The following is a 14,688-nucleotide window of genomic DNA, read 5'->3' on the forward strand; positions in this document are numbered from 1 at the left end:
GAATGTAGCACCGTGCCTGTTTGGCAGATCTAATCAATCCAAACCGTCTTATAAACTGCCTGGCTGTCTTGAGACGGGAAGTATCCGTCAGCTGAGCTAAGGGCGGGACGGATTAAGTCGGACGTAGTTCAGGTCTGATTCGCGTCACTAAACTCCTCAACCAACGCAAGGAAAGTGTAAACGTTAACGCCTCGGTAAAGAGTCCATCTCGACAGTGAGGGTCTGCATGGGGGAGTGGCAACTCGTAAATGTAGAAAGGCCTAATTTATTATTGCAAAATGTGATTGACTTTGTGATACGAACATTTTTGTCAATAACGATGAATTTAGGATAAAAATGACGTGCAGCGAAGAATTAAAGCGGCCAATTACGATTCACGAATCATTCAAGTGTATCAGTTAAGATTAACGGTGAATTAAAATAACTCGCTACGCCTCGTGGAAAGACGCATGCAAACCCTCAGCAGTTTGCTGTCCGTCAGGAAGTGCAGCTGTAGATCCCAGCCTTTCATCCCGGCACGCAGGAACTCACGACAGTACAAAAGGAGCGGGGCAAGGCAAACATCGCGGACAGCCAACAGGAATAATATCGAGAGGACGACATCAAATCACTTCTTCAACAAAGTCTGTTTCACAATCTGGGAACCAAACGACGAGAAAACATGGAGTGGAAGGTAAGACAAAGAATGGTAGACCACATTGTAGTATATGTTGTAAACGTAGGTTCGTAAACTTTTACACAAGTCATCTATATTAAAACAAGTTCAGTTGTGTTTGTTTCTGGGTCAATGGCTAGATGGACCTGCATGAATATTCTCCCCCAGTGACTCATTGGCAGTCGTTTCTTCGCCTTCTTTTCTGTCTGTTCATTTGAGGCTGACATAGTGTTCTTTAGTGGTCCGCGGAGGCGTGATTTTATTTTATGATCTGATGATTAAGTCTACGAGTTTGGACTTTGGTGTGACCCCCTTTGGCCCCGGCGACCACATTTGGATTCGTGTGATTTCATGATTGGAATATGGCACAAGATCAAAAGATATGATTTAAATACAATAAAAACACACAAAACGTATAATTAGTTCTTTATCTACGAATTTCGTTGAACGATCTGTCAAATCTTCGCAGCCTCTAGTGAGATGGGGGTGTAAATGGTAGGGCTTCGTGATATTTGGTGCTCCTAGTTCCATTTATTCCTCCTACTAGTACTACTGTAGGCTGCGACTGCTGAGCGACCGCTGAGCCACAACGTTCTGTGTTTTATTGTCTTTCTGTATCTGTATAACCGATATAACCGCCCCTTGGCCGAATACACTCAATCATACTTTTCAATGTGCAACGAAATTCCAATCATAAACTCAATTTTGGTCGCTCATCGATTGTCATCCAGTGGTTGAACAGGTTTCGAAGACTGCCCTTTGTTGGTACAAGGCAGGGTTGTGGTTGACACATATAATAGAGAGTTTTGACAGCATCTCCCACAAATCAATCCGGAAGCGGTATGGACAAGTCACTAGTGTTTAGTCTCTATCAGGCTAACTACCCTGGATTTGGGGGAATATCAATGTTACCCTTACCGTGGATCAATCACTTGGCCAATTATTCACCAAGTTTGTGCAGAATTCCATAACCCCGTAGTCGTACGGTTACAAACCAAGAGTATTCATTGGCGGTATGTGTCGTACAAATTCAGGTGTTTGTAAATTTGTTACGGAAAAGGCTATCTTAGATATCTTAGATCATTGTCATGCCTTGGCAAATGAACAGTTTGTTTGGATAGCCCATGGCATCAAAGTCGTATGACGACCTACGACAAATGACCGCGCCGTGAGGAAGGCAATGTGAATGCTATGTTGGGCCTGCCGTAAGATTACAGTGGCAACTGCACTTGAGAAATGTTGGCACAGAACCGGCCAAACATATAACGTTACTGTTTGCGCGTCGTTTATCTGTATGAAGGGTCCATTATCGTTCGCGTTTTAAGCGATCACTTTATATTCATGACATGCAAACACTGCAAATATTTTGCACACATTCCACTTGGGATTTGTAACGTGGGCGATGGACATCCCAGGACCAACTATTTCACCGTGTTGAAACCACACATTTGTCCAAATTTACGTGTGTTGTTTTAAAACTTCCAAACAAAAGCTTTGGTCCAATATAGACTATGGGTTTTGATCTGGGGACAGCCCTTCACTCTGACACATGGATAGGGTTAGGTGTGGCGACTGTTGCATAGCATGTCTTGATTTCAGTATTAGCAGTATTACTCAGTATTACTCAGTATTATACAAGGACTGCAAGCAACGGAGGTCATTACTAGGGTTAGTGTCAGGATATTGGTTGTCGAATCATAGAAGTGTTGAAACATAGGGGTGCAACCATGTCATCTACCACTCCCATATTACGTACCTCGTACCAAGGAACACCTCGTCATCGGTCATGAACACGTAGCGTTACACCTGTACATACAACAGGACTACGTCACGTACCACACTGTTCTAACATACTACGCAAGAGAGATTAGGTGGAACCTGGGTCAGACTTGCTGACGTGTCATAACGGTCAAAGTTAGGATTCAAGACTTAGGAACTTACGCAAAGCCGTTAGAGGACAAACCACCAGTCCAGGAGAGTGATTTGATGAAATCTAATTGTAAAGGAATTCCTTTACAATGTTTTCATTCAAAGAATGTACGTATGTTAGGCCCCCACAACCACCACAGCCCCCTACTTTGTCCATAAACAATCTGGTATTCGGTCAAATATTTTGCGCACAAGTTGGGGCCACGCACGCTACTCACTCTTCTTTTTAGTGTAAAGAAATGGTAGAAATGGTAAATTGCTTGCAGGGTACTCGTTCATCCTGAAAGTGTACGCAGACAGGTAGTTTTCTGTTGATTATTTTAAGCACAGCAAGGCCTAGTTTGGCAGTTTTGTGTTTATGTGATTATTTTTCAGACTCAAAAATACACAAAGATCTTCTATGCTTCCTCATCCCAGGTAGCAAGTTCTACCGTAACCATGATGCTACTATACTGTCTATGTGCGGTAGAGGGCGCACCCTCAAGAAAATCAGTCATACATTTACTCCCGAGAACGACCTATCTGAGGAAATTGGTCCCCAGATTCAGACGACAGGCCGAGCCAGGTGCCGGGTCACTGCAAGCAGCAGCAGCTACGACAAGTGCAAATGTTACCGGTGACGTCACCACACATCCGCCGCCAGCAGCACCGCTGAACAGAACACACCTGTCAGGTGGGTGTGGCAAAAAGGCCCGCTTTCCACTAGACGCGAATTGCTGAGTAGCCATTGAACGGCGGAAATTAGATCATTGATTTCTTAATTTGAAAACGATTCACATGCTATTTGATTAAAACTATTTGAAGTATTTATAATTTTTTATACAGCGTCTGAAACGGTCAGCCAGGTCGACATCGACGAGATTTTGGCAACAAGAAACATCAGACCAGTGGAGGTAAAGGATATTTTTCCTTCAGCAGCTGGTTACATGATATTACACTGAATGACGTGTTACACATAACATTTGCACATTTAGCTTTGTTGATTAAAACTATCTAGCAAAAAAAAAAAACGAATTTTCAAACACCTCAATCCTGAGTTGATAACCCAGACGTGGCCGTTTCATGTTTTCCGTCGCCCCTGTAGCCTGTTTCAGACCAGCCGGAGGGCTATCCCGAGGGACTGTTGGGGCCTCAGCGGTTCATGATGGCAGTTCCCCCGCCTGGTGTAGCAGGAGTCCCGCGGCTGAGCGCGAAGACCGGAGACGGACAGGACGTGGGCATCCCCATCAAGGACATCGCAGAGGAGGCACAGGCGGAGATCTTACGTACACGGTGAGAGTTCGTTCTACAGAAGTAAAAGAAAGTGATCTAGAATCATCAAGAAGGTTATAGTCAACAAATCTCCTTGGTCTGGGCAAACAACGTCTTTACGTTTAAGAACCTTTTACCCCAATGTGTCTAAAAAACCCACCTATCTCCTATTAATATATATGTTGTTCGTACCCGTCGCACAGCTGCTACACTCGGTCCTCCAAAGAACTGTTCAACATCCTGCGGGAGCGGGGAGAGTTCAACCGGCGGTACATGGCCGTGTCACGGGAGGACGCCAGGAAGTTCCCTAACGTCATCGCTCTGTCTGAGACCTACGGGGTAAGGGACAGTTTCACAACTTCGTTCGTCTTTCCCTAACGTCATCGCTCTGTCTGAGACCTATGGGGTTGAGGGAGGAGAAAGAGTGAATAATCTAATGTCAACTGTACACACTTGTGACTCACGGCACGTTTAACGTTAACTGACAGGACCCGTCCGAGACGTCGCGCCATGTGGATATCGACCTGGCCAATGTCGTGCTGAAGGAGCAGATCAAGAAGCAGCTGTTCATCGACTTAGACTTACAGGAACCCAGGCCGGCGTCCTTGTCCCAAGGCCTTGCGCAGGTAAATACAATTACTACAGCCATTAGAAATACGGGAACTTCAAATCCCCCAGTCGGATTCATACCACATTTTATGTACCAAGAAACGACGCAGTCACATTTGTTGTATGATTTTTATGTCAGATTTTTAAAGCAGAATAGGCAGTCTCCGACCTGAATCTTGTACGAGACATGCATGACTCCGTTCGCGACGAAAGTGATAAGACTCTGAATTTCTCGTGGTCTGAAACATCCACGTGGAATGATGATAGGGAGTATCATGTCTTTTTACCCTTCGTTTCCAGCTTCTCGCCTTTCCCGTCTCCAGCCGTCAGGTGAAGATAGACGAGATCAACACACGTTATGTCGTACCGGAGAGCCTCGCTAGGGGTGTCGTTCTTCCCGAAGTCCTGAACATCTCCCGAAGGATCATACGCGACACAGGTACTGTTGTATCCAGAACCGCGCGTGCTTTATCAAGCTACAGAATCATGCTCTGGATGGTCGTAAACAGTGTCTCGGACAAGATCTGCGTTCTTGGATACATTGTCTAATACATTGTACTAAACCATAGCCCAATCTATGTAGGCACGGTTCACTGTTAATTATAAGCGTCGCCAGCCCTCCTAGATTTACCATTTAGCGTTGCCATGCCAGATCCCCCCCCATGCCGCTCGTAAGTCTAGAATGATGACCAAAAGATACATCTGTCTTCTAACCGGTGAGCCATAAAGATGGACATAAAAGATGACCGTTTCTGCTGATAGGCCTAAAGAAAACACGTCTGGAAGCATAGACTAGACAAGAACTATTACCAGCTTAAACTGTGAACCGGCTCATTATTTCAATTATTGATCCCAGGCTCGACAGAAGTGGACTACTGCCTGGAGCGGGGGACGGTGACGGAGGACGGGTACAAGCGGCTGTGTACGGTCTGCGCCGCCACCACAGACCTGGGGGAGGACTTCTTCCCGCGCTACATCAACGAGGCCATCTGCAGTACCGATAGCTCCGATAGAGGATGCTTCATGGTGCAAGGTTATGGTAAGCTGGATAGCTTCAGGCACGGAGGTAGTGTTTTTCTGTATATCAGGATGTTTCTCAATTGGTCTATGAATCTAAGTACTCACAAATCAGTGCAGCAACAATTCTATTACATATTCTAAAGTTATGCTTATAAAAATAACTATGGTTACCGTTGCGGTTAGTGTTAGAGTTGGGCATCTTCTTGATGGTGAAATGTCTAGAACCCAAAGTCTGACATCTCAACATTTCTTTGCGTTTCCCCAGGACACGGCACCTGCAAGCAAGGCACGTTCTCTGTCAGCATCCTGCGGCGGAAGGGCCAGTGCTCGCCCACGGTTCGCGATGGGACCAGGGTGTACCTGGAGGAGTGGGAAGTCTACTCCCAACAGATCCGCCTCTTCTGTGAATGCATGATCAACCAACACTCCACATTCGCCATGTTTGTCTAGAAAGTTTTGAGTATAAAGCAACCTCCTTTGCAGTCTGTACGAGTTGTGTGTTGTGTGTGGGGTCATAATGTGCTTTTTTCCTGATGGTATGTCAGTTGTAGGCACTTGTGTTCGCCTCAATGCTAGATGCACATTAATTGTGCTGCCAAACATTTGCAAAATGCTCACGCTATTTACTACTCATATGCAGTTTGTCGTTATATACTTTCAAAATCACTAGTATGAGGGTTATCTCCACACAGATGAGTTTGTATTGATACAATGACAATGATCTTTATTGCATGTTCTTGCCCATAGGGCTAAATGCATTACAAAGATATATGTATATATGTATCTATATCTAATAGGTACTACATTCTACAACAATACTATCAAGACTGTTATCTAATACCTATTATTCTATCTATCCTACCCAGTCCGCAGAGATTCATCTCGCTTTTTGAAACATATGTATATGAAGTGGCAGAGTTCTTCTATAATGAGTTGATTGTTACATGACATTAAGTAGTTAAATATGGCATCTATCGCTTTATTTCTACACCATAAGTTAATATGTATTTTGTTGAAAAACAGTGCACGCTCCTCGTCATATAGGCTACATTCTACTAAGAAGTGCATTTCATCTTCGATGCGTTGTTTATTACATACTGTGCACTGTCTTTCGTTTACGGGAGTCTGGTTGTACCTACCTTTTTCTATTTGTAAATTGTGATCGCTAATTCTGAATTTGGCCATAGCTCGGCGATGTTTGAAGTTGGCTACATTGAGGTACTTTTCTCTTTCAAATAGAAATTTAAACGTTTTGTAGATACAGACAACTAGAACAATAATATACAGCTAAACTGTAGAATTATATTTCTGAATGTAGCAACACTTTATGCTATCCACAAAAAACATGAGAATCAAAATATCACTCATCATCGGTTTACAGTCTACTTGATACAGGCTATTGCTAAGATATCCCAACTGTCAGTGTGTTTTTTACAATACATTGTGGATCAACTTGTTTTATTTCACATCACATTAAGACCCAAAGTCTGTTACTGAGTGAAGAAAGCGTTCCTGGAAATACTGGTGTTTCTTCTGCTTTGGATCCTCTCCCTTAGCAGCAAAGAAGGACAAGACAGACGGGGTCGCTGCCTTTTCATCCTCATCCTCATCATCCCTGGAAAAGAAAGCAAAAGGGATCTCTTATGTCTTGTTACATTTTGTCCTGACCCTGACCCCCTCATGACATCAATATAAGTGGCCAGCAGGCCAATTTTAGTGTTTTCTAAACATCTTTAAAAGGTGATAGTCATCTGTTACGTCAATTCTTCCCTAAATGTGACAAATAAACAAAGGAACAAATGATGTAGGTCTCACTGACCAGTTGACAGGGACGGCCTTGTCGTCCAGTATCTTGCTGGCAGTGGACCAGCTGAAGCGGACAAACTGGGGGAAACCGAACACCGGATCCACCATGCCGGCCAGCCACTTCTTTGTGTCAGGATCTGGGGAATAAAAGAAAATAAAAACAATGGATGCAGAATGAAAGAAAATTCCATTAACAGTGGTCCAATTGTGGAAGCATCTTTTATTTTTAAGTTGTCTCCTGCATTGATAAGCAGATGTCACCTATATTCTAACCTCCAGCACACTGAGTAGCCATTTGGCTGTTCACCAGTTATGCAAAACAAACAATACTCACCACTGGGATACCCAGAGCCGAACTTTCGGCTGATAGCGCTGTCCTCTGTCTCCTCAAAGAACCCCCAACCTTTCACAGCCCTGTCTCGGGCTACCTGTTAAGGAAGAAGACACACTTTAACCCAATGCCCATACTGCTTTGAAACCCTTCTAGTCCACAGACATTGTGCACATTAGGAATTACAGAAATGCACAAACCAACACACACACACAAGCACACATCTAAAGACACATGGGTATGCATGCAAACACGCACACATACACATTTCTCCTCTAGGTAAAAAATAAGCATCACCTTGGCACATATGCTGGCAGCACTGACAATAGGGAACTTGGCATCAGCCTTGGGAGTGACTGTGATGTCAAGGTCAGGGAAGATACCCTTCAACTTGTCCTGGTACTTGGATGCATCACCCACTGTGTCCACATACACCTGAAAGGCAACCATGAAAGATCAGGCCATCACAATTCAATTTCGATTTTGTTTCAAGACTTTTACTGCAAATAAATGGAGTGGGCAGGGAGATGAGCAGGCATTCTGCATTGTATAGCTTGTATAAACAAATCAAGGACAAACACTAGAACCACCAGTTGTGTTATTATGTTCTTAACTGAGACACAAACTGCTAATATTTTGTGCATAACATATACATTTACATGTGGTAGATATTTGAATGCTCCATGATGTAACAGTCTCACTTTCTCTGAAGCTACTCCTCATTTCCTGAGTCTTGTGAGGAAATAGATGTAAAGTGCCTTTATTAAGAGCACAACACTAGTACTGGGGCCTGCCAGGGATGTGAATGCTAGATCCTTTAGATCCTAACACAAGACCACCTTGCCACCTTATTAGAATGTTTATAGAGAAAAACCTGCATGCTCCATAAGGTAACAGTCTCACCTCCTGCAGATTGACCCCGCTGTCTAAAGTCCTCTGGATGAGGCCGATGGCTGTGTCATGAGACAGGGTGTTCAGGTTGTACTTACTCCTGGAAGGCAGTTGTAGAACAAGGTAAACCTCCAACTTCCAGTCAACAATAGAACTACAAACCTTGGCCAAACATCTGTGATTTATACATGTAACTGTCTTTTTATTGATAAATTGTTGTCTTTGTATCAGAGTTTACATATTTCAACCTTGAATCAAAAGAATTTAACATCGTCAAAATTATCATATTCAAGATGCAATCTACCTATCTTAAATGTAAAAAAATGGTATCCATTAGTGTTTTATTTTGTTCAGGTACAGGTACACCAGGTGTTCAGGTCCAGACCTGTAACTTAATAATTCTACAGGTAAATAGCGGCCCCAGGTACAGATGATTTTCTTTACGTAAGAAAAAAATCAGAGAGGAAAGAAATGAAGTTGGAACATTAGACAATTGTCGACAACAACCCAAGTGACCCCTGACCTGCGGAGCATGCAGTTGGAGATGGCGTTAGGAGCCAGGATGTGGATGGTCCAGCCCATGAATTCTCCTGCCCCGGCAATGGCTTCAAACAGCTTCTCTCGCTGCTCCTCTGTCAGGGTTTTAGAATCTGGCGATAGGAGATAAACATTGCAGCTGTTTAGGAATCTCCAAGCATATCTTTCTGTAGCCAAGGCAGCAATCCAATAGAGAAGATCATATAACTGTTAGTACATAGCGTATTGTGTACTGCCTTGCCTAGTGGATACTTTCTTGTGTAAAGCTCCCCCCGGTCTGAATACTATAGAGTTAAATGTGGTGTTTCTGAGTCCAGTTCTGAAAAATAAGACCTGGCAGGATGGGATTCACTTTGTCAGGAGATTAGGACATTAGTATTTTTAACATCAGATGTTGATCACACAGATATACATACAAGTACTAGTACAAGACTTACATTAGCCGTGGCGACTCGATAATCCTTTTTGTATGATAATATATCCTGTATCATCATACTAAACTGAGTCACTACGTCTACTCCAAACACTGCTAAACTGTAGCATAAAAATTCCTCATAAAATTAAAAAAATTACTTGCTCAATCGGGCAAGTTCAGGGGCATATTTACTTGCCGAAACAGTGCTTTTACTTGCCCTGGGCAAGTGGGCAATAGGACTTGTCCAACCCTGCACCCACCTGCGAATCCCATGTCCTTGAGCCGGTCCTGCCCAGACAGTGGGCAGTAACAGATGCCGTACACCATTGGTCCTGGGGAGGAATGAACAGGTTAGGGTCACCGGTCAGCAATTTACCAGGCCAAATCACTGCCAGAACCTTATCCCCAAGCAGATGTCTCCGCGTTTCAGGCATGTTTTTGTAGCATTTTGTGCGTCTTTCTAGTGGCTAACTGTAACATGTCCTAAATCAAATTATAGATATATTTGTCTTCAATACCAGGTAAATACAAATTAAGAATAAAACTTGCGTTGTTTGTAGTAACATTTGACATATTGTTTTGCAGCAGACGACAAGATCTAAAATGGAACGCTCATTGCGTAATGTTCTACCTGGATGTTTAACCACCATCGACGTTTAATACCTACAAAAAGTACCAGTACCTGTATGCTGCGAAGAGGGTGGGAGGGGGGCGACTTACCGAGTACGGGGCCTCTGCCTGCCTCGTCGATTCCGAGACAGCACGGCTCTCCTTTCGTCACGTCCGGAACTTCAGATCCAACTACACAACTTTTCGTGTTATCCTCCTCAAAGTCACACAGATCCATCGTGGTTTGGGCGATAGAACTAGGGAACACTGCCGAAGAGATATCTATCTGGAAGGAGTCACTGGTTTTGATTTCCCGCGTCTTTTTCAACTTCGACCTTTGACCTGTTACTCCTGCCTGATTACTCCGTCAAAGCCAAAGCATGTTTAGGTACTAGGTAAAACCGCAAATTGATAAAGAAAGTCCGTGATTTGCTCAAAAGGTTTTCACAATGTTGTATACCACTGACCAGCAACGGTCACGGTCAGAGATCGCGTAGATTTAATATAACGTTAGCAACTTGCAAATAGCAAAGGTCCGAATCCCGCTAGGGGGCAGGATGTCAGTGGGGCACATCTAGCCTGATTAAATCGCTTTTGCCGGCCGCCCAACATCCAGCCGGCGGACTATGTAGGGAGCCCCCCGGAGCTTGGGTTACATAGGCTAGGGCACATCTGCCTGGGAAAGTCTCCATTCGTCGCCTCTGATGACCGCCTCTGGTGACCCGCCTCTGATGACCATCTACGTCCTCACAGTTTAAACGTCAGTAGTATACTTTAAAAAGCCCAAAAGGTCGGATCAGAAATTTTAAATTTGAAGAAACCTAGCGAAAGGCCTGAACCAAATAGCAAGATATCCCCTAGTTCAACTAATCAATTTATCAATCAGTCGATTTAGTTTTAATTGCTTTTAATAGAGACCAGTATCATATTTCTGACCAATTGTGAATTTTTCTGACCAATGAGCATGCCAGGATTCTGCTCAATCGACCAATCGGAGGCTAGAATTCTTCGCACAGGTGGTTGAAAGTTATAAAGCCGGCGTGCGGGGATGATTGAGTTCAATCAGTCGATTTTCAACTGCTTCTACAGCGCGAGGGCATCACCACACCGACAAGAATTTACCTGAATTTCGGCGGGCTCAAACATAACGTTATATTCCGGCGAGGAGACCCGCAATGTAAAGGTGAGACTGTCGACAATTGTAGTTCACCGGAATCGGTTGTATGTAACGTGACCTTCAGCGGACAGTCAAGTATTTGGTTTCGTATCATTTTCCTTTCTACTTCTGAACTACGTGCACGGAAATCTTCCCGTAATTTGATAGGTAATGAGCGAACTATGTAACTTTACCTTCAAACGTGCTGCCATTGGAGTCAACATGCCCAAATACCTAGTGATACAATGTTTCTCTCTTTGCAACTTAGGGAATGGAGGTGCTAAACCTCCACAGCCCAGGGCAACACTTCGAGGACTGAGGACTCAAACCTAACGTTGATTTTACGACGAGGAGATCCGCAGTATAAAGGTGAGAGTCGGATCAGTAACTGTTACCGTTAAATGTCTTTGGTTTCGGAGCGTTTTGCTTTCTACGGTTCCACTGATTAAAATCCCAAGGCATAAGGCATCGTTGATTGCGTGCCTATTTAGTGTTTTAATTACAAGCAAAATGTTCAACTGAATCTGTCTTGTTCTAATTATTGGTAATTTGACATTCATGTCGGATTTAGGATGCAAGAAGCAGGGACGGAGACATCTCTCAGCATCTTCCAGGACCTTATTGTTGCCTTCAACTACACCTCTCATGGGAAAAGGCTGTAAGGGATGAAAAAAAGGTTTAGTGATTTGTGATGTGCATTAAGTAGCTTTTGGCACCAAACTTAGAATTCCCTCTGTGTATCTGAGACATTTTCGACAGTGATAATCAAGTTTCTTGGTTGTTGGCAAGGTGCTTGAGTTTGCTTTGGTGACATCCTGAGTGACTTTGTTGGTTGGGGTTGCGGCATTTTGAGGGTTTTGGCTCCTTTTGCTCGCATGGCTTTAGTCTGTTTCTGTGGGATACAGGTCCGATGTATGGTTGATTTGGTTTCTGTGACCATGTCGGTGGCTGGGATCGTGTTTGGAGTTGCTGCTAAGTTCAGTCCTCTAGAAAATGGAGACTTCCCTAAGTTCTGTCAGCCCATGATTATTTAGGTATCTTGTACTGCCTGACTTTCTTTCTGCATTATGTGATTGTCAGCGGGTCGGGAACCCTGACCATTACATGAGCTGCCTTGTGAATGAAATAATGGGGTGGGGGTGAGGGGTGGATCATCTGGTTCTGGGGTATCTGTTAGTCTTGAGATCCCGAACAAAGACTACGGCACAGGGCCAGAAGGGAGGACAGGTAGATGAAGTGCGTAAGTGATCATGAGCTAACAGAACTGGGGAAGTCACTGTTTTCTGGAGGACTAAACTTTGTAGTTACGTCTGAGCGCAATTCCGGTCGTCAGCGTGGGTACAGAAGCTGATCAGGCCAAGCATTGGACCTGGTTGCCACAGGAACGGGTTGAAGCACTGTGTGCAGAAGTAACCATTGCTCTCAAAGTGTCCTAATCCCTTGCCAGTTCCATCACAAGGGCTGTTGCCAACATTCTCGATGCCTTGCTGACAACCAATTGATTGTGATTCTACCTGCTGGTGATGCCTCGGGTAGACAGAGGGGATTGTTACCTAAGCTTGGACTGAAGCTGCATCACAGATCAGTAACGTCCTGCCATCGCCCCGCCAGCAGCATTTCTCTGGATGAAAAAAAGGTCAAGTCTGTAAATGAAGTTCTTTTTCAAAGAATGCAATGTATCATTTTACCATCATTATGTATGATAGACAAGTGTTGCTCAGGTTGTATGTTCATGCTATATGTTCATGTTGCTCAGGTTGTATGTTCATTTTATATGTTCATGTTATTAAGTCTATGCCATCTTCCTGGGTGAAGCTAAATTTGTCATGGTGCTAGGGCCATGTAGTTTTATAGAAATATTATAGTCGCCTGCTATTTAGCTGCATTCCTCGTACTTACCAGCTGTGAGATGTCAAAGGCATGTTTTTTTTCTAATTCTTGCATAATGCATTCACAAATTGAAATGTCCCTTGAATACTAGTAGCCAAGATTTCTTAACTTGTAAATGTTTTTTTTAGGATTTCCTAATTTTTAGGATTTCATAACTTGTAAATGTTCTTTTTTAGGATTATGTTGTAGTTGTCTTGTTTTAAGATAAGCTATTAAGATAAGTGCATTTTATGCCAAAAAAGTTACTCAAGCAACTGGATATGATTTTGGAAACATGATTTTGGAAACAGTCAGATGTTTCAGGTAGCATCCACTTACACTACTTTCGTCAATGACACTAAAGACAGACTGTAAGAGAAAGACAGATTTATCATATCCAGTTGCTTGTGTATAAACTGTTTTTTGGCATATCTTATTACCCGAATGTCTAACCTTCATCAACGTAAGCGCAGTTTAGGTTAAGAATAGTTGTAGTCTAGTTGTAGCCTAGTGTTAAGGTTAGTTGTAGCCTAGTGTTAAGGTTAGTTGTAGCCTAGTGTTAAGGTTAGTTGTAGCCTAGTGTTAAGGTCAGTTGTAGTTTAGTGTTAAGGTCAGTTGTAGTCTAAAGTGAAAGTCTTTTGTTCCCTCCCACTCGAGCCTTTATTTTCAGTGTATTTTGCCTCTATTCTAGTACAAGTAGTGGCCACCTTGTCTTAGAATGGATCCAAAATATATGAATACATGGGCTTTGAGAGCAAAGATCTTTACATAAAGTAGGCTGTAGGGTAGTTATAATCAGGTTAGGTTTGATTATAATAATAAGGTCTAGGGCATTGTAGTGAGTTTTTGAAACTTAGCTTTCAAAATGTCAGACTCAACCTGAGCAACACACTGTATGCTTAATAAACAGTCATGTGGTTTTTGTTTGAGTTTTTGTTTTTGTTTCAGAAGGATAAGCTTCAATAACACTTCTATTTTATTTTAAATCCCATCCTTGGTCCCATATAGTGCTCACCAACACCCACCCCCATACATTTATTTGTCAGTATTAAGTGCTCTCCTCATAAACCCTGTGTAGGTCTTTTCTGTCACTGGACCTCATTAAAGCGCTACCTAATGAAGAGTGAAGGAACTTCAACCAAGTAGGCAAAGAAATTATGTCTGTGCTTTGTAATGTAATAGTGGGGCGGTGAGTAGGCAAAATGTATTTAAAAGGACACGGCATTGAATTTTAGATGTTGTCCCTCCCCCGCACATGAAATGGTACAGTCCTTCCGTGGTGACCACTTGTGGTGACCGACGCCTCTACTCGCGTCATCCCCTACTCGTGGGGCAAGGGCTGTTCTTTACCGGACTATAACGTTACCAAGGAAGTAAATTAACCTGCCTGGCCTAACTTTGTCCTTGGGTCTTTGCACACAGTCCGTCATGTTTGACGGACAAAAATCGGCGTTTAAAGATATGGAAATTGTTCTTTAATCATGCTGTTGCCATACATTGCCCTGTACGATTGTCGAGCAATCATCATGTGAAAGCACACACACAAATTTTATGTTCTCGGTGTAATGCCTCAGTGGCATATATCTATTGAATACCACTGTTTGCTAGTT

The 14,688-nt window shown here is 43.2% G+C and overlaps 2 protein-coding genes and 1 long non-coding RNA gene across 4 annotated transcripts; 2 read left to right on the forward strand and 1 right to left on the reverse strand.

Annotated features, from left to right (window-relative positions):
• Positions 1 to 481: 481 nt before the first annotated feature.
• Positions 482 to 5,941, forward strand: LOC109478488. Its single transcript, XM_019780056.1, has 9 exons — positions 482 to 673; positions 3,002 to 3,257; positions 3,410 to 3,477; positions 3,669 to 3,856; positions 4,039 to 4,174; positions 4,324 to 4,461; positions 4,745 to 4,883; positions 5,301 to 5,483; positions 5,730 to 5,941. The coding sequence occupies exons 1-9, from the start codon at positions 662 to 664 to the stop codon at positions 5,912 to 5,914; spliced, it is 1,305 nt and encodes a 434-aa protein (XP_019635615.1). The 5' UTR covers positions 482 to 661; the 3' UTR covers positions 5,915 to 5,941.
• An 805-nt stretch (positions 5,942 to 6,746) lies between these two features.
• On the reverse strand, positions 6,747 to 11,419 carry LOC109478489 (ribonuclease H2 subunit A-like). Of its 2 annotated transcripts, XM_019780058.1 has the most exons (9): positions 11,404 to 11,419; positions 10,165 to 10,310; positions 9,705 to 9,776; positions 9,016 to 9,142; positions 8,505 to 8,592; positions 7,899 to 8,036; positions 7,605 to 7,698; positions 7,284 to 7,407; positions 6,747 to 7,079 (listed from the first exon to the last, which is right to left on the reverse strand). In XM_019780058.1, exons 2-9 carry the CDS (start codon positions 10,289 to 10,291, stop codon positions 6,938 to 6,940), a joined length of 912 nt encoding a protein of 303 aa, XP_019635617.1. In that variant the 5' UTR covers positions 10,292 to 10,310; positions 11,404 to 11,419; the 3' UTR covers positions 6,747 to 6,937. The 2 variants fall into 2 exon arrangements, with proteins under 2 accessions (XP_019635617.1, XP_019635616.1); XM_019780057.1 differs by lacking the exon at positions 11,404 to 11,419 and having other exon boundaries at positions 10,165 to 10,390.
• On the forward strand, positions 11,147 to 14,609 carry LOC109478492. The gene is made up of 3 exons (XR_002140731.1): positions 11,147 to 11,236; positions 11,478 to 11,578; positions 11,781 to 14,609. It is a non-coding gene; the product is annotated as an uncharacterized LOC109478492 (long non-coding RNA).
• Positions 14,610 to 14,688: the final 79 nt, after the last annotated feature.

Source organism: Branchiostoma belcheri, unplaced genomic scaffold, assembly GCF_001625305.1.
Source record: "Branchiostoma belcheri isolate BF01 breed outbred unplaced genomic scaffold, Haploidv18h27 scaffold44, whole genome shotgun sequence".
Classification (NCBI taxonomy): Eukaryota; Metazoa; Chordata; class Leptocardii; order Amphioxiformes; family Branchiostomatidae; genus Branchiostoma; species Branchiostoma belcheri.